This window comes from Strix uralensis, chromosome 19 (assembly GCF_047716275.1).
Source record: "Strix uralensis isolate ZFMK-TIS-50842 chromosome 19, bStrUra1, whole genome shotgun sequence".
Lineage (NCBI taxonomy): Eukaryota > Metazoa > Chordata > Aves > Strigiformes > Strigidae > Strix > Strix uralensis.
In genome coordinates, this window is record NC_133990.1 from 16,717,873 (window position 1) to 16,735,879 (window position 18,007).

The window sequence follows — 18,007 nt, forward strand, 5'->3', positions numbered from 1 at the left end:
TGAGGGAGGCGGGGATAAGGGGGCCGGGGCTGGGCTGGCACCGCCCCCTCCCGCGTCACGTGCTGCCGCCCGCGGCGGCCTCGGCGCCTTCGTCACGCGGGCGGGGCCGGAGCGGCGGCGGCGGCGGCGGCGGCGGGATGGAGGAGGAGGGCGGCGGCGGCGGCTACGGTGAGTGCGGGGCCGGGGGGCTCCGGGGCCCAGCCTGGGCTGGGCCGCGGCGGGGCGAGGGGCCGGGGTGGGTGCCGCGGCTCCGGGCAGGCAGCCGGCGGGGGCCGGGGCGAGGGGCCGGGGCGGTCCGTGACCCGCGGAGGGGGGGGCGGGTGTGTGTGCGTCTCCCCGTTTGGGCCGCGGCGCTCCAGGGTGGAAGAGCGGGGTCGGCGGCTCCGGGTCGGTCTGGGGAGGTGGGGGGGCGGCGGAACCCGCGCCCGCAGGTGCTAGGGGCGGCTGCTCCCCAGGCGTGGCCGTGGCCTTCGCGGCACCGGCCGGGCGGGGCCGCGGGGCGGTGGAGGAAGTGCCGGGAGGAAACGGGCACCCGGTGCCCACAGACAGCGCGGGGAGCGGGGCCCCCCAGCAGCCCCTGGCGCTCCCCCTTCGCCGGCGGCGTGGCCTCATCCTGGCCCGGGGCGCAGCCCCGCTGTGCTGCCCTGCTGCCAGGCCCTGGGACCCGCTGCCTGCAGTGTCGGTGCTGCCAGGCCCTGGGACCCGCTGCCTGCAGTGTCGGTGCTGCCAGGCCCTGGGACCCGCTGCCTGCAGTGTCGGTGCTGCCAGGCCCTGGGACCCGCTGCCTGCAGTGTCGGTGCTGCCAGGCCCTGGGACCCGCTGCCTGCAGTGTCGGTGCTGCCAGGCCCTGGGACCCGCTGCCTGCAGTGTCGGTGCTGCCAGGCCCTGGGACCCGCTGCCTGCAGTGTCGGTGCTGCCAGGCCCTGGGACCCGCTGCCTGCAGTGTCGGTGCTGCCAGGCCCTGGGACCCGCTGCCTGCAGTGTCGGTGCTGCCAGGCCCTGGGACCCGCTGCCTGCAGTGTCGGTGCTGCCAGGCCCTGGGACCCGCTGCCTGCAGTGTCGGTGCTGCCAGGCCCTGGGACCCGCTGCCTGCAGTGTCGGTGCTGCCAGGCCCTGGGACCCGCTGCCTGCAGTGTCGGTGCTGCCAGGCCCTGGGACCCGCTGCCTGCAGTGTCGGTGCTGCCAGGCCCTGGGACCCGCTGCCCGCAGTGTCGGTGCTGCCAGGCCCTGGGACCCGCTGCCCGCAGTGTCGGTGCTGCCAGGCCCTGGGACCCGCTGCCCACACGCCTTCCCTCCGCCATTCACGCTCTGTGTTCAGCTGCCACCTCCGAGCGCTGGCTGAGGTCGGGCTCCGCGGATCTGGCTCCTGTCGATGGTGTCTGTCGAAGGTCTCACACACTGCCCGGGCCCGGGAGCGCCCGGTGTGTGCCCAGGCGCCACGCCAGGGTGGGCTGAGCAGGGTGAGGCAGCTCAGGGGCTGCAGGTCCCAGCTCTCACCCATGGGCAGGTTGTTTCTCCGCTTTCCTCCATCCTCCGTGTCTGCAGAGCCTTCCCTCCCCGTGCCCAGGGCATGACCAGGCAGGAAGATCCTGCCCGTGCCTCGACCCTCCGAGGCAGGTTCCTGTGCGTCGGCAGGTGGGTTTTTCTTGAGCAAGGACTTTGCTGATGGGGAGGCTGGAGTCTGGGTGAGATCTGAAACCAAGGTCCTGACACTGCGAGTCGTGCTGGTGACTGTCCCTGAGAGCTGAGGTCACCCGGGTGCTGCCGGTGCCGGCGAGGACGCTGCTGCCGGCAGTGCTGGTTCACGGGCCGGCTTCCTGCCTGCCGCAGTGGTGCAGCACAGCCCAGTAGGAGGCGGCTGTTCCGCTTCAGAAGTGACTGCGCTCGGCGCTGGGGAGTTCACTCTGCGAGATAAGGTGTGAGCGCCCGGCCCTGCTGGTGCGAGGCCCAGCCTCGGCGCTGTGGGATGCAGCCCGTTAGCAGGAGAGCGCTGCGGGGAGCGATTCTGGGAGCAGCTGCTCGCTGCTTCCCGGAATCCCCTGAGACGTCCCGGGTCGCCTGTCAGCGGCAGAAATCGCCTGCTCACCACACCGTGGGGCTGCACAGCCACCCCCAAATCCCTGCCGCTGTCCCTGTCACGGGGCGTCGCGATCTGCAGCTGCCCTGAGGCCCTTGAGCTCTGTTGGTTTAGCAGAGGACGGTCGGCCGAGGCCTCGGCGTGGTGGGAGCCCAGCGGGGAGGCTCTTGCTCGTGGGATTGTGCTGACGCCAGTGTCTGCCCCGCGCCGCGCGGCCCCTCTCCAGCCGTCTGCCTCAGCAGAGCAAATCCCGGGGCGAGCAGCTGGTGGCACAGATGTGGGCCCCCCCCACTCCTGCCAGGGCACAGGGCCGTGCTCCCACCCCCTTCCCAGCGTCTCCCTGTGGGGTCGGTGGTGAGACCCAAACCCACCCCAGCGCGGCGGGGCAGCGGTGTCGTGGCAGGGAACTGACCCAGCTGCTCCTGCCCCGTGGGTGAGCGGCCGCAGGGAGCACAGTCCCCTCCCGGTGCCGCGTCCTGAGCTGGGCCCCATCTCGGCGGGGGGCTCGGGCAGTGCTGGTAATCCTGCTGCACCCGAGGGATTACTGCCCGCGGGATTAAGGGATTTCTCTAAACGATGCAGCCTCCTGCAAAGCAGCTTGTGCCTGGGGCTGTCTGGGGCAGGACGGCCGGTGCTGGGGGTGGGGGGGCTGTGTGGGGTGCGGGGTGAGCTGTCGGTCCCCGGCAGGCTGGGGGATCCCCAACCCGGGGGGCTCCCCACACCCTCCTCACTGCGGACCCTGTCATGGGCTCAGCTGTCTCGGAGACAGCCTGGGACCGCGGCGTGTGCTGAGGGGACTGGGGTGGGGGGGGACAGTGCCGGGGGAGCTGCTGGGGACGCACCAGCCCCTTCCCTGGTGCGGGGTGAGCTGGGGCGAGTCGCTGGGTCCAGCTGCGGGAGCGGCTCCTCGGCAGAGCTCAGGTCGAAGGCACGGGGACAGTGCCGGGACGGCACCGGGCTCGGAGAGCAGAGCTGGGGCCTGCGGGGCTCGGGCTGGGCAAGCAGGCGGTTCCTCTCCTGAGACGCTCAGGAGCAAGGAGCGGCGTTGCTGACACTCAGCAGTTACACTTCAGGGGCACAGCAGGGCCCGTGGGGCCCTGAGCGGCTGTTTTGGCCGTCGCAGCAAGGTCGGGGTCGGACGTTTTTGCTCTGGGCCTGAGGGAGGGGGAGGCTGATGGGGGGGGGGGGGATGCGCTCCTGGGCTGGAGCCGCAGTTGACGTAACCCCAGGGTGTTTGTAAACACCCCACCTCGCCCGGGCAGGGTGCCAGGGCCAAGCCAGGCGTCTGGGTGGCTCAGTGTGGGAGATGCCACCTGGCCCCGCGTCACACCAGCAGGAGCACCCATGGGTGTCTTTGCCACGCGGGGGTTTCTCCAGATGCTGGTCCAGGCCCTGGGCAGGCGCTTGCCACACCATGTGCTCGCTCAGCCCCGCCGTGCCCCTGGCTCCTCTCGCCTGCCCTTTTGCCTCCTGGTGATGTGGCAACCACCGCTTCTGTCACTGGGAAAGGGGAAGCGGTGCTGAAACCAGAAGGTCGGTCACGTCAGTGGCGATGGCCTGGCTGCCCTCACGGCCCTGGGAGCTTCTCCTCTGCCTCTCCTCCTGTCTGCAGTCGTGCTGCTCCTGGGAGCCTGCCCCGCTGCCTGCCCCGCTCAGGTTTCTCCTAGCTCAGCACGGCGCAGAGGAGCGGCGCTGGCTGGCTCCTGGCAGCCGAGAGCCGGCAGCCGGGCTGGCCGCAAGACGCTGCCTCGTGCCCCAACAGGCTCTGGGGTTTGTTACTCAGGGCTGTGCCCCGCGCTCAGGGATTGCTCCTGCTTTGAGGGAAAGAGCTGTTGGTCTGGTTCAGGTTCACTCGGTGCCTGTGGGACTGGGGGGACACGGGTGTGGTGGGGCTGGCGGACGGGAGGGCTGCGCCTTCCCCCCCAGATCCACAGATGCCCCCGAGGCTGGGATCCTGGGGCAGGACCCCCCCTAGTTCCTGCTGCAGGACCCCCCCCCATGCCCCAGGACCGCGGCAGAGCAGGGGGCAGCTCAGCTGCCGCCAGGGCATGCCCGCAGCTCAGCTGTCCCACCGGTGTCGCCGGGGGCTGGCGGAAGGCGCAGCGGGGCCTGCCCGGGCACGGCACACGGGGCCGGCTGGGCCTGTCGGGGCTGTGCCGGGATCGGTGCCCGGGCCCTGCGCCCCAGGAGCGGGGGCCGTGGCAGCACGCCCCACGCCTCGCCAGAGCCGCCGCGTTGCCTCTTGGTGCACCTTCCTTTATGCAGCGCTGGTTGCTACGCGACCGCCGGCTCCCGATGCTTAATGCTCTAATACAGAGGGATAAAACTGCTCTAAAAATACCCCGCTGCCAGCCCCCCGCGGGGGCAAGGGGGCTGCCAGGGGCCAGGCGGCCTGGGGCGGGGGGGCTGCCGGAGACTTCCCAAACTCCTCGTCCTCTAAGTGGCTTTGAGCTGCCGGCCGGAGCGTCGGCAGCAGGCTGGTGTGCAGGCAAGGAGCGGCGGGGATTGGCTGGGGCTGGCGCGTGGGCTCCTGCGGCTGGAGCTCCCCTGCCAGAGCCGCCTTCCCCTGCTCCCCCGCTCCCCTGCCTGCACCCTGCCTGCGGGCCCTGACACCGGGGAGCCTGCTGCTCAGCCGCCCGGCACCTGCCAGGCCTCTGGCTGCCCCGTCGGAGCTGGCGGCGGGACCTCCGCAGCATGGGGACGGTCAGCGAGCTCTGTGCCTCCAGCTTCCAGGCCTTCCTCTGCCCCTCGGTGGCTGCCAAGGCAGGTAGGCGCCTCGTGCCCTCCCTTCTGCTCGCCGCGGGGTCCCCGTCCCCCCAGCAGAGACGGTGCCCGTGGCTCTGGCTCCCCAGGGCTCCCGCTGACAGCGGCAGAGAGCCCTCGCCGTCTTGCCACCTCCTTCCCCCACGCGCCGCCAGCCTCGGCAAGGGCTGAGCCCCAGGCAGGACGGCCGGGCACTGGACATGGGTGCTGGCTGCACCCTTGGGAGCCAGGTCCTGCCCTGGGCCACACGTGAGCGCTTGGCCACCCTCAGCCCTGCCAGGGTGGCTCGGGGTGACCCCCAGACTGAAATCTGTGCAGTTGAGCCCCACGCCTGCTGCGGGGGGCTGCCCACCTGCATGAGCTGCTGCTGTTGGTTGGTTGTGGCCTGAGCGTGGGACGGGGGGCGGCTCTGCGGTGGGGCACGGGGCTGTGAAGCCTTTTCCAGCCCCCCCAGTGCTCTGAGGGGAAGGAGCCACGGGCTCAGCTCCTCCTGAGGCCCAGCACGGTGAAGGGCACGGAGAGTGAGCGAGGTGCCTGCGGGGGCTGCGCTGCCGGCGCTCGCCCAGCGCTTGGTGCGTGGGGACTGGGGACGTGGCCGAGCCAGCGCTCGCCCGGCCGCCCCGTGGGCCGGGGGTCCCTGCGTGGGGAGCGAGGCAGCAGCTGTGGATGTGGGTTCAGGGCACGGGGAGCAGGGGCGACGGGCAGAGCTGTGTGAAAGCAGGATGAGGGCCCTGGCTGGCTTGGCATGGGGTCCGGCCACCAGGGAGGGTCTTTCCTGGAGCCACCCAACCCCAAACCCTTCTTCTGACACCTCTTGGCTGTCAGTGGGGAAGGATGGGGCTGACGCAACCCGGGATGCGCACACGGCGCGGTGAAAACAGGATGTGGTGTGCTGAGGCGGGCAGGAAGTTTCTGGGGGCCCCAGGGGCCCCCCAGTCCTGGGGCAGGGCGGGAGCAGGCAGCAGCACCCCCGGCAGAGCCCGGCGACAGCCGCTGCAGCACCCTGGGCTCGTCCCCATGTCCGCCTACACCCACGGCCTTCGCCCGCCCGGCGTGGGCCGGCGGGAGGGCTGGCTAGTGCGGCAGCACAGCCGAGGGCCCAGGGGCCACCGCAAGGCTCCGCAGCCCTCCCTCCCCTCACTCTGCAGCCGGCGCTCTGGGCGCCAATTCTCCATCTCACGCTGCCGAGCAGGATTTAGCTGAGTCAAGGCAGCCGAGGCTGACGCGGCCTCTCCAGGCAGCTGCCGGCGGGACGGGACGGGACGCGACGAGCCAGGGGTTTGCTCCCGCTGCGGGCACGACCCCCCGGGGCCCCGGCTCTGCCACGTGGTGGTCCCGTACGGGGCGGTGGGCTCTGTACAGGCACCCTGGAGCGAGGGGGGAGCAGCCTCCCTTGGGGACCAGCATCGCTCCTGGCCCTGCTCCTGGTCCCAGTTCAGGTCCCGGCCGGCCGTGTGAGCCTGTAGAGCAGCAGGTACCGGTGTCCCCGCAGCCCCCCCGGTCCTGCCCAGGGCTTGGCCCTACAGCCTGGACATGCGGTGGGGGTCTGGCGGAGCCAGAGGGAGAGCTGTGGGGCTGGGGTGGGGGTGCCCCAAGCTGGCAGAGGGGAGGGGAGGGGACCCCAGCATTGCTGCAGTGAGATGCGCCGGGTCGGGCATCCTGGCAGCCCCTAAGGAAGGAAGGGCTGGGCCGGCCCCCGGCGCCTGCCTGGCTGGGACCCCAACACACCCCATCCCCGACCCCCGGGCTGAGGAGGGCGAGCAGGGCCCGGGCTGCCCCATTTCCCCGCCCGGCCGGGAGCAGAGGAGTTAAGGCACCGTCAGCCCCGGGCTCGGAGAGGCAGGAACAGGGTGTTGCTGGTGCTGGCTCCTGTCGAGGCCGGGATGACGCCCGGGCGGCCCCGGAGCTCATTGGCCTGGCACAGCCCTGACTCACCCAGGAAGCACCGGGGCGGGCAGGTGTCCGCACCCCAAAACAGCAGCACCGCGGCAGCACGGGCACGGCCGACAGAGCCGGTGGCAGCGGCCGGCCAGGATGGTGCTCAGGGCAGAGGGCAGCGGTGAGCTCGGTTTGGGGGGGCTGAGGGAGCCGGGGTGAGGGGCAGGTGGGCAAGCAGCCATGTCTGTTTGTCTTGGGGCAGCGGGTGAGCATGGCCTCTGTGTGTCGTGGGGGCCTTTGCTTCGGGCATGGTGGCAGAGGGGGGGACGTGCTGCTGCTCCCAGAGCAGATGGACAGATCCTGCCGGTGCCCATTCTGCCCTTGTGCTGGTGTGCAGGGGGCTGGGGCTGTCAGCAGCAGGAGCTGCAGGAGCCCCCCGCCCCCATGTGCTGGGGCCCGGCTGTCGGGGAGCAGGGTCAGCGCTGGGACCCCCAGTCCCGCGGGTCACTGCGCCCCAACTCCTGTGCTGGGCTGAAGGCCGGGCAGCGAGCGCCTGCTCCAGCCTCCCCTTCCTGCCCGCGGTGAGGCCGGCCGTGCTCCGGGAGCTGCTCGGGTGCTGCGGGGTGTGTGCTGTGTGCTGGGGAAGGGTTAACGCCCTCTTCCTTCCCCAGAAAAGCTCTTGCGTCTGGGGTTTCTCTTCCTCTCGCTGCTGCTGACATGGCTGGGCCGGTGTCACGAGTGCTCACCCTCCGCCGCCGCAGCGCAGGCGGGCAGGGACCTTCCCCAGCTGCGGCACAGACCCCCGGCCTGCGCTGCCCTGCAGCATCTTCTCTCTGCCACCCCTGCCCGGGGCCGAGGCCCCTCTCCCAGGACCCACCGAGACCCCTGCCCGCTCTCAGGCTTTGCTGGCTCCAGCCTCCACCCCTCGGCCCACTCCCCTTGGCACCGAATTCCACCTCCCCTGCGGCCGTGACCGAGGGTCCCGTGGCACGCGCCGCAGCCCAGGGATTTGGAGGTTTTTGTGTCTGGCAACGGGCCTGCGACGCGGCTCGGCCCTCCCGCAGCAAGCCTGGGCCTGCCGGGCGCCCTGGGCGCCTGTGGGAGCGGTGCTGGCCTGCCCCAACCGTGCTTGGGTGTATTGATAAGGCAAGGCCGCTGGTATTTTAACTTTAAATAACAACCTGGTGCCCTGAGCTGGGTTGTCTGGTTCATACTTCCTGGTGTCGGAGACTGAAAATATTGGGAAGTGTTGCCGTCGCGTCTGGAGGGCTGTGTCGCAAGCCGGGGCTGCCTCCAGCCTTGGCAGTGGGGGGTTTTGCGAAGGAGGAAGCTCGTCAGAAAGCCTGAGCAGAGCCAGCGAAGTGCTGAGCTCAGAGATTCGGTTTGCGGGGCAGCGATCGCCCCAGGGGCCCCCGCGGCTCCCCCAGGGGAGGGCAGAAGCGACGCGCGGTTGAGGACGGTGCCGGGCCGGCGGCACGGGGCGTCCCTGGGCGCTGGCACAGGGCGTGTGGCCGAGCTGGGGACGCTGCGGGTGAGTCCGGTCTGGCGGCGGCGCTGGCCTGGGCACCGCGGTGGTGGCGGAACGTGGGGCCTCGGCAGAACGGAGCCGGGATGTTTGGGGAAGGGGAGGTGGCGGCACCGGCCCCCAGCGTCCCGGGCGGGAGGCAGCGTGAGGGCTGAGCCGGCGGGTGCTGCTGCCATCGGGACGGTGCTTTGGTGTCCTCGCGGGTGACCTTGGCGTGCGAGGGAGCTGCTGGAACCCACTGGCAGAGGTGGGAGGTGCGGGCGGTAGACGAGGGCTGTGAGCGCTGCTGGAGGGGTGGGTGACCTTGGGGACAGGAATGGGATGTCACCACGGAGCAGGAGGTCACGCGCCGGGGAGCACTAGGAATTTCCTGGGAGCAGGGGGGGGGGGTGTGGCGGCTCCGGGGTTGAGCCTGGGGGATGGTGGTGTTGGGGAGGGGGTGCCTGGCTCCCATGGGGTGACAGGGAGGTGTAGATGTCACGGCATGCCAGCGAGGTTTGTCTGGAGACTGTGCCAGCTCTGGGCCCTGGCTCGGAGGGTCGGATCCAGCGCAGAGGGGGCTGCGAGGGCAGCCAGGAGCTGGTTTTCTCCGGGGCTGGCCCAGTGTGGCAGAGCAACCCGTGGGGCTCCAGGTCTGCGCAGAGCCCGGTGCTGTGGGGCACAGCAGGGACTGGGACGGGCACCGACACCGGCCTGGCTGGGGTAGAGCAGAGTTAAACGGGACTTGGCGGGGTGGCAGGGCCGGGGCAGGGGGAGGAGGAGCGCTGGAGCGGCTCCAGGGGCCGTGCTGGGCCTCGGTGCCCAGCCACCGCGGGCTGAATCAGCAGGACCTGGCGGTGCCCGGCTCCCCCGCCGCTGCCCTGCAGGGCGATGCCCCGGCCCTCGCATTCCTCGCATGCCGTCGGTGGCACTTGGCTGCTGCGTGGGGCTGGGGACGCCACTCGCCAGCCCGGCTCCTCTGCCACAGCCCAGCTCCCGCCGGGCACCGGGTGGCCGTGCCCGGAGCCTGGCGGGGAGGATTCCCGCGGCCGCACGCGCTGACCTGGCCCTGTCTCTGCTCAGTGCCCAGTGACCTGACCCCGGAGGAGTGCCAGGAGCTGGAGAACATCCGCCGCCGCAAGCAGGAGCTGCTGGCTGACATACAGGTGCGGTGCCGGGGGCCAGCACCCACACGCAATCCCCCCGTCCTGCACACAGCAGCCTCTCGTGCAGGGCTGTGCCTGGGGAGGCAGGGGACCATCTCCCTGCCTCTGGCCCTGGGCAGGGTCCCTGCAGCCCCGTCCAGGGTCCCTGGGGAAGGGGATGGTGGCCCAGGCGAGGCAGGGATGAGGGGCTGCCCGTAGCGGCCGTGGGCTCGGGGTGCAGCGCCCCAGGCCTGCGGAGCCCCCGCAGGAGCAGGCCCAGGCGGGGCTGTGGGCCGGGTTTGGGCTCCTGTCCCCTTTCCTTGCCAGCCCCTGGCTCCTCGCAGGGGCTCTTGTGGAGCTTCTGGGAGCTGCTGGAGCCGCAGGGTGGGGTGAGAGGAGCCCACGGGGCAGATGCCAGCGACTGCTGCAGGGAGCCCGTGATCTGCCTCTGTGCTGCCCGATGGCTCTGCCTCCACGGGGGACAGGGACAGGGTCCCGGAGTGGGGACATGGGCCTGGGCTGGCAGCCGCAGTGGCCACGGCTTCTCCTTGCCCCCCGCAGAGCTCCAGGCTGTGCCTTTGTGCTGCTCCCTGCAGCCGGGGCACTGGCATCTCCGTGCCAGCCCCCCCCTGGCACAGGCAGGGACTGTGTGTGTCCCTGGGCCAGGCCACTGCCCTGGCAAGTGGCTGCGAGGTCAGCACTCATCGGGGACGCTCCTCAGTCGTGTCCCTGATTAAGGCAGCAGAGGCTAATTACTGCCATATGCTGGGCATGATCTAAAGGGATTAGGGGGTAATTTTGTTGGCCTCTGAATCTCTTCCTTCCTGCACGCTCGGAGTGCAGCAACACTGTGGGGGATCAGCAGTGGGGTGCAGCTGGCCCCCGCTGTGAGTGCCCCCCAAGCTGGCACAGCCCCGGGACAGCGCTCGGGTGGGAAGGAGGGAAGGAAGGAGGGAAGGAAGGATGGGCTGCAGGGCCTCCTGGAGCAACTGTGGAGGTGGGAGGGGAGGGCAGTCCTGGCCCCAAGGGCTGGCAGGTTTGGGAGGGCAGGAGGCACCTCCCGCCTCAGTGTGTTCTCTCCCCTCAGCGCCTGAAAGATGAGATAGCAGAAGTGACGAACGAGATCGAGAACCTGGGGTCCACGGAGGAGAGGTGAGTCCCCTGCTCCGCTGAGCCCCGGCCCTGGGCGCCGGCTGACCCGCAGTGGGTGGGAGCCGCAGGCAGCGAGCGGCGCAGCCCCGTCCCGTGAGTGCTGGTGCAAGGGGTTTTCCCAGGCGCTCTGAATTCCCTGGAGCGGTAGCAGGATCCCAGTGGGAACCGCTGCTCCCCAGGTCTGTTTTTCCAAGCCTCAGCCCCTCTGTCTGGCCGCAGCGACTGTCGGACTTTGTTATTCTGAGCGGTGCCAGCCCGGGATTAGGGGGTCCCGGCAGCCGACGGGAGCTGACGCCCAGCGTCGTTTCCAATCACCCACCGGGGCGTGAAGGCTGTCACCCTCACGCTGGCCCCATGGGGCCTCAAGGCTGCTCTCCCCAGAGCCCCGCCGCACCCAGCCTCCCCCCACGCAGAGGTGACCCATCGGGATGCTGTACCCAGCCGCCCTTCTGCAGGGGGGACCTCGCGGACGGGGCATGGCAGCTCCCCTTTGCTCTGGGACCCGGCAGGCCAAGAGCAGCCCCCAGGGCAGGGACACGGAGCTGTGCACCAGCTTCGCCCTGTGCGGGGTTGGCACAGGGGGTCTGGCCTGGTCACAAGCCGCTCGGCTCCCGTTAGGTCCCGGCTGAGCACCCTGGAGGGGCAAGGGGGTGGGTGGGAGGCAGCCAGGTCCCTCCTTGGTGCCCAGAGCTGCTTTGTGCCTTGCAGGAAAAACATGCAGAGGAACAAGCAGGTGGCCATGGGCAGGAAGAAGTTCAACATGGATCCTAAGAAGGTACTGCGGGGCGCAGAGCGGGGCAGTTCACCCAGTCCAGGGCTGTGCCGGGCTCTGCCGCCCCACAGCCGGGTGCCTGGCTGCCAGGGGGGGGCCAGGGCAGGGCCAGCGCCCCAGGCAGGGGCTGGGGAGGCAGTGGGCAGGCTGGCGGGGTCGGCAGCAGCCCCAGAGCAGCGCCAGCGCCTCCTCCACCACTCCAGGGCATCCAGTTCCTGATCGAAAACGACCTGCTGAAGAACACGTGCGAGGACATCGCTCAGTTCCTTTACAAGGGAGAGGGCCTCAACAAGACGGCCATCGGCGACTACCTGGGCGAGAGGTACGCTGGCCTGGGCCCGCTCGGGTCTCCTGAGGGTGCCCTGGGCTCCTGCCACCTGAGAGACGGGACGCTGCAGCTCTTTGAGGGGAAGTACGCAGGGGGCTGGGCACCCTGAGCGCCCGGGCAGGGGCTGGGGGGGCTGTTGGATCCGCGGCTGAAGCTTGCGAGCGGCCGGTGTGTGCAAACCAGCGCAGGGCTCGAGCCGGGGCGGCAGCTGCAGGTTTCCCCCCACAAATGATCAGAGTCTGGAGCAGGGCAGGGAGCCGTGGGGCCGCTCGGCGGTCACAGGACTTGCTGATCACGCACCCCTCGTGCTCTGGCTTTGTTCCCGCAGGGATGAGTTCAACATCCAAGTCCTGCATGCCTTCGTGGAGCTGCACGAATTCACCGACCTCAACCTCGTGCAGGCCCTGCGGTGAGCGGAGGGGGGCTGGGGGCTGAGCCACGGCCCCTCGGGGGGGACGGGCAGTGGGCTGGGGGGGGCCGGTAGCGGTGCGAGCGTGGCCGGGGGGTGCAGGGACCCCCTAAAGCAGCGCGGCGCCTCGCTCTTCGCAGGCAGTTCCTGTGGAGCTTCCGGCTGCCCGGCGAGGCGCAGAAGATCGACCGGATGATGGAGGCCTTCGCCCAGCGGTACTGCCAGTGCAACCCCGGCGTCTTCCAGTCCACAGGTGAGCGCCAGCCCCGGCCCCTCGCCCCGGCCGTCCTGCCGCGCAGCTGACTCTCCCCTCCGCCCCCATAGACACCTGCTACGTGCTCTCCTTCGCCATCATCATGCTCAACACCAGCCTGCACAACCCCAACGTCAAGGACAAACCCACGGCGGAGCGCTTCATCGCCATGAACCGCGGCATCAACGACGGGGGGGACCTACCCGAGGAGCTGCTGCGGGTGAGGGCTGGGACACGGCAGGGCCGGGGCTGGGCTGCGGAGCTGGCCCGGGGCGGGGCTCCGGGGGGCCTGACACCGCGTATCCTTGTGCCAGAATCTCTACGAGAGCATCAAGAACGAACCCTTCAAAATCCCTGAGGACGACGGCAATGACCTCACCCACACCTTCTTCAACCCCGACCGCGAGGGCTGGCTCCTGAAGCTCGGTGAGTGCCAGCAGCCGGGCGGACGTGCCCGGGGAGGAGCTGGGCCGGGGGTGCGATGCCCCTGGGCCACCTGGACCTCACCTGCCAGCCCTGCGGAGGGGCGAGGGGCTGGAGACGGGGGCACAGCCCCCCGTGGAGAAGGCAGCCGTAGGGCCAGCAGCCCTCCGTCCTCCCTGGGCTGGTCAGCAGGAGCGGACTCGCTGCTGATGAGGCCCTGCGGTGCGGCCAGGCGAGCGTCCCGGGGGCTCCTGCCTCTAGGTTGGGCGAACCCCGGGGTGCAGAGCTGGTACCGGGGTCCAGTGTCGGAGCACAGAGACCACGAGGCCCTTCTCGTCACCAAGTCACAGCAGGGTTGTGTTGGAGCAGGCCCCGGGAGCGAGCGGCGAGCTGCCCCAGGCTGCGTGCGTCCCCCCCCTCCATGCCACAGACAGCCCCTGCCTCACCTTCCCACGGCATTATCACCTCCGCATCCCGGCTCCCGTGCAGGCAGTGCGCATGGCATCCCCGCTGCACAGCCCGGCTCCCGGGGCCGCCGAGCCCGCTCCGCGCCCTGGCTCCTGTGGCTTCTCCTCTCGGCAGCTCTGGGGAATCCTCTGCCTGGGTTAAGCGAGGGGTGGGGGGATGACAGGGCACTGGTGGGAGCAGGGTCCAGGGGGGGCCTTTCCCTGGGGCTCTCGCTGGGCTCTATCCTCTCACCTGGGGGCGTGTTTGTGCCATATTGCCACCCCCTGGGGATGGGAGAGGGGCCTTACCCTACACCATGCCCTCACCGGTGCAGAGCCCGGCCCCGGGGCTGAGCAGGGGCCATCTGCCCCCCGGCTCTGGGGTGGGGGGGAAGCAGGAGAGAGCCCCAGACCTGCCTCTCTTGTCCCTGAGCCAGCCCAGTGGCCTGCTGGCCCAAGGGCCCGTGCACAGCAGGTTGGAGCTGGCTGTGGGGGTGGAGAGGCAGCAGAGCAGCCGTGGCTCCCAGCCCACTCGTGGGGCAGGGAGGGACCCCCCCCAGGGAGGCCACGGGGCGGGGGGAGCCAGGCCCTGCACCCCCCGAGCTGAGGAGATCCGTCCCACAGAGCCACAGCGAGCCAGGGCAGGTTGGCCCCGGCAGCGGTGCCACTGGCCCGGCCCCTCACGGCTTCCCTGCTGCAGCCCTGCCCCACTGACCCGCGCGGGGTGAGGGGGGTTCTTTGGGGTTTCCTCTTTTTTTATTTTTTTTTTCCTTTTTTTTTAATTTTCTTTTCTCCCTCATTTGTATGTTTCCATGATTTTGGCTCTTCCTTTCCTTGCCCCCAACTCCAGGAGGTACGTACCCCTCTCCCTGCTCTGCTCACGCCGCTGGGGCTTCGTTTCCTTTTCGTTTTTAATTGCTGGTGATTAGTCTCATTGCTGCTGCTGCTAACCACCCGCACGGCCCTGGGGACCTCGCCTGCCGAGGGCACAGCCCTGCTCCCGCTGGGGCAGGGGCGGGGGGTCCCGGCCCCGCCGATGCCGAATGCTCCCCGAGGGGTGCTGACCCCCCCGGCCCGGCGCTGGGGCTGCTCCTCGCCCCGCCGCTGGCAGGGGCTGCCTGTCCGTCCGCGCTTCGCCGTGTCCGCAGGCAGCTCGGCCCGGCCACGGTGGGTCTTTGCCTCCGGTGCCACAAGGGATGGGGATGGGTTTGGGGTGTCCTCAGCCTCTGCGTGGGGGGCCAGGGGTGCCTGGAGCTGGATGGGAGCAGGCAGGAGCCCTGGCACAGCGCCGGGGGCTCACGGCAGTCCCTGTGCTAGTGCTGCCCCGGCTCCACCGCCTGCAGCCCTGGGGTGCTGGGGAGCGTCGGGGCTCCCCCCGGGGCCGCGCTGGCCCTGGGCTCCTCCTGCACTCCCTGTGCCACAGGACCCCGCCCGGGCACGTCGCCTCTTCCCACCCCGGGAGAGGAGGTGGCCCTGGGGAGGGTCAAGCCCCAGGTTTTGGGGTGGGCTTGGCTGGAGGGCAGCAGAGGGGCTTTTCCAGGGCAGTGCTGGCCCCAGGGACGGGTGGGCGGCCAGCTTGAGGCGGGGAGTGGGGGCACGGGGCCTTCCCGCGGGGTGGGGGGCTGAACACGGCCCCTGGCACACTCAGTGCCTCCTCACGTCCGCGGCGCCGGTCCCATGGTGGCAGATCCGGCACCGTTGCGATGCCAGGGCGTGCCGGCACGGTGGAGGGGGAGCTGGGCCCCGGGGTGAGCGGCCCCTGAGCCCCGGGAGCAGCTTCTCCCTCCGTGGCAGCAGTTGTGAACCTCCCTCCGACCAAAATTCCACCAGCCACGGCCCCAGGCTCATGCCATGCCCCAGCACCGCGTTGGGCTGGCCGGGATGCAGTGGGACCGTGGTCGGTGTGAGCAGAAAACCCCCGTGTCCCCCTCCCTGCACCCCGAGAGCTGCCTGGCTGCCGCGTCCTCTGGCCTCACTGAGTCAGCGTTTCGGGTGGGACGGGGCACAGCGCTCGTGGCCCAGCACCCGCCACCCCCCGCCTCCATCCTCATCCATCCGCTTTCGGCTCCTGCTCGTGCCCTGCCCGGCGTGGTGTGTGCTGCCTGGCTCTGCTTGCGCCCCGGCGCCCGGTGCTTGCCTGTGTGTGTCCGCGGGGGCTCCAGCTCTGCCGTAGCCGCCGTGTGCCGCGTGCCCCCCCGCACCGTGCCGGGCTGCACCCAACGCGCCGCTCTCTGCTCGCAGGAGGCCGGGTGAAGACGTGGAAGCGACGCTGGTTCATCCTGACGGACAACTGCCTTTACTACTTCGAGTACACGACGGTCAGTGGCCTTTGCTCGGGGTGCGTGGCCGCTCACCGCTGGGGTGCCCGTGGCTGTAGGGGTGCAAGATGTGGCCCCCGGGTGGGGGGGTGCTGTGGAGAAGGGTGTTGGCAGCAGCCAGCCCCGCCTGCGGCTTGCACGGGGGGTCTGGCCCCGCTCATTGCGGCTGAAGCCTCTGCTTGGCCCCCCCAGGATAAGGAGCCCCGTGGCATCATCCCCCTGGAGAACCTGAGCATCCGCGAGGTGGAGGACTCCAAGAAGCCGGTGAGTGCCGCTGGAGGGGCAGCCCTGGGGCAGGGGAAGCTGGGGAGGGGGTGCTGCAGCCCCCCAGGGATGCCCCCGGGAGAGGCACCCACAGCGCTCGGGTGCAGACGTGGGGCCGGTCACCGCGGTGGCCAGGGCCGGTGGCGGGGCCTGGGGGCCATGGGGGGACGGTCACCGCGTGTCCCTCCCTCTCTGGCTGTGCCGGGGGAGCACCTGCAGCCCCGGGGTGCTGCCGCGGGGTCCCCTCTGGAAGTGGGGGCTGCTCCTGAAGGGTCTGCTCCCTCCCAGAACTGCTTTGAGCTCTACATCCCCGACAACAAGGACCAGGTCATCAAGGCCTGCAAGACGGAGGCGGACGGGCGTGTGGTGGAGGGGAACCACACGGTCTATCGCATCTCAGCCCCCTCACCCGAGGAGAAGGAGGAGTGGATCAAGTGCATCAAGTGAGCGCTGGGGGGGGGCAGAGGCAGGGTGTGGGGCAGGGACACAGCAGGGACCTGTCTGCTGCTCGCGATGAGGGGCAGCGCGTCCTGGGGCACCCTGTGAGGGTGGGGGAGCACGAGCTGTCCCAGGGGCACAAAGGGCCGCCCAGCCCCATCCCCGCGGCGGTTCCTGCGGGGCCTGGAGCCAACCCGCGCCCCGTTCCCCTGCCAGGGCGGCGATCAGCCGGGACCCTTTCTACGAGATGCTGGCCGCCAGGAAGAAGAAGGTCTCCTCCACCAAGAGACACTAGCAGCCTGCGCTGGCCCGGCGAGGCCGGCGTGTCCCCGGCAGCCCCAGCGTCCCCTCTCCCTGACCCGGGGGGGGGCTGCGGGGCTGGGGCCGCGCTGCAGCCTGGCCCTGGGGACCCAGCTTCAGCTTCGCAGTTTCTTTACCGTGGGGAGAGGGAGGGTCACAGGCATCTTGGTGGCTCTGGCCCCCCCCATCACTGCCTCATCTCCAGGACACCACCTTCGCGGGCCGGAGCTGGGACAGCGGCACCCCCGCACGCGTGCGCCGTCCTCCCCCCCTGCCTCGGCCACCTCCCCCCCGCTCCCTGTCCCCCCGGGTTCCCTCCCACCCCAGCACCCACGTCCTGAAGTGCTTGGGGGGTCCCAGGGGAAGGTGCACGGCCGGCAGTTCACAGTTTTGGGGTGCTGCAGGTGCCGGGGTGCCCCAGGGTGGCTGGGGGGGCCCCGCAGAGACACGACTCCTGGCCCTCGTTGTAGCGGGCCTGGCTCAGTCCTGGGCTTCCCCACGCTGGTGCCTCGGGCCCTCCCCCCTGTCCCCTGTGCCGGGACGGCCCCTGCGGGTAGAGGGGGGCAGAGGGGCTGGGGGTGGTCACCCCCACGGCGTGCAGCGGTGCCGCAGAGGGCACAGGCGATCCCCTTGGCGAGGGGCAGGGGTGGCCGTGCCAGGGTGGCCGCTGTCCCCTCGGGCACAAGCCCTCACTCCCGAGCAGGGCTGGGATGTGCCCGGCTGCTGTGGGGCCTGGCCAGGCCGGGGGCTGCAGCCCCCCAGCCTCCTCCTTGCGAACACCCGCGCCCCGTCCCGTTCCCCTGCCGCCGCGTGCGGCCTGGAGAGGCGCCTGGATCAGTATTAGTCTATTTATCAGAGGTGTAAATACTCCTGTATAGTTTTCTCCTTTTAGATTATTTTGTATGTCGGGTTGTTCCGTGCAGAGGCCTCTCCGGAGGGCGGGGGGGTGGCAGGATTTTTTATTCTAACTTTTTTTTTTTTTTTTTTTTTTTTTTTTTTTTTTGCCACGGCCTTGTAAACTAGTGCTGAGGATCTGCAGCAAATAAACTCTGAACTGCGCTCAGCCTGGGCCTCCTGTGCTCTGTGTGCGGCTCAGGAGGGGCAGGACATCCCCCCCCACCCCCACCCCCAGCTTTGTGACTGGGTTCGTGCTTCTCCCAGCCCCGAGATTTCGGTGCCCGGCACCGCAGCGAAGCCGCCTGGGATGGAACTGGCAGCGCTGGGGCCAGTGTGGTCCCGGTTTGAGCCTGCGCCTGGTCCCGGCCGAAGCCCCTCGTGCCCCCGTGCGCTGCCTGCGAGCTGGGCAGCCCCCGCCACGGTCCCTGCCTGCCCCGTGCCAGGACGGGGCAGCCCTCGGCACCAGGCCAGGGTCCACACGAGCCCTCGGCGAGGGACAGTGGGCGGGGACACGGCCGGGGAGGGGGGGGCAGCCCCGTGGTTCTGGGGCAGTTGGGCTGGTGCCGGCGTCGGTTGGGGCTGGTGCCGGTGTCCGTTGGGCTGCAGCCGGTGGCTGGAGACTGTTGGAGGGCTGAGGGGT

General features: G+C 70.4%; 1 protein-coding gene across 2 annotated transcripts; it reads left to right on the forward strand.

Annotated features, from left to right (window-relative positions):
• Nucleotides 1-84: 84 nt before the first annotated feature.
• On the forward strand, nucleotides 85-17,533 carry CYTH1 (cytohesin 1). 2 transcript variants are annotated; one of them, XM_074889718.1, is made up of 13 exons: nucleotides 85-168; nucleotides 9,306-9,388; nucleotides 10,455-10,519; nucleotides 11,228-11,294; nucleotides 11,495-11,613; nucleotides 11,948-12,028; nucleotides 12,169-12,281; nucleotides 12,353-12,501; nucleotides 12,596-12,708; nucleotides 15,390-15,468; nucleotides 15,661-15,732; nucleotides 16,021-16,175; nucleotides 16,387-17,465. In XM_074889718.1, the coding sequence occupies exons 1-13, from the start codon at nucleotides 138-140 to the stop codon at nucleotides 16,463-16,465; spliced, it is 1,206 nt and encodes a 401-aa protein (XP_074745819.1). In that variant the 5' UTR covers nucleotides 85-137; the 3' UTR covers nucleotides 16,466-17,465. The 2 variants fall into 2 exon arrangements, with proteins under 2 accessions (XP_074745819.1, XP_074745818.1); XM_074889717.1 differs by lacking the exon at nucleotides 85-168 and adding an exon at nucleotides 4,538-4,844 and having other exon boundaries at nucleotides 12,596-12,707; nucleotides 15,392-15,468; nucleotides 16,387-17,533.
• The last annotated feature ends 474 nt before the right edge of the window (nucleotides 17,534-18,007 follow it).

Bases quoted from the DNA above. Each gene is read 5' to 3' on its own strand.
- CYTH1 (XM_074889717.1), top strand. From the start codon at position 4,772: ATGGGGACGGTCAGCGAGCTCTGTGCCTCCAGCTTCCAGGCCTTCCTC. The intron at 9,389-10,454 runs GTGCGGTGCCGG...CTCTCCCCTCAG, and splicing joins AGCTGCTGGCTGACATACAG to CGCCTGAAAGATGAGATAGC. The intron at 12,502-12,595 runs GTGAGGGCTGGG...TCCTTGTGCCAG, and splicing joins TACCCGAGGAGCTGCTGCGG to AATCTCTACGAGAGCATCAA.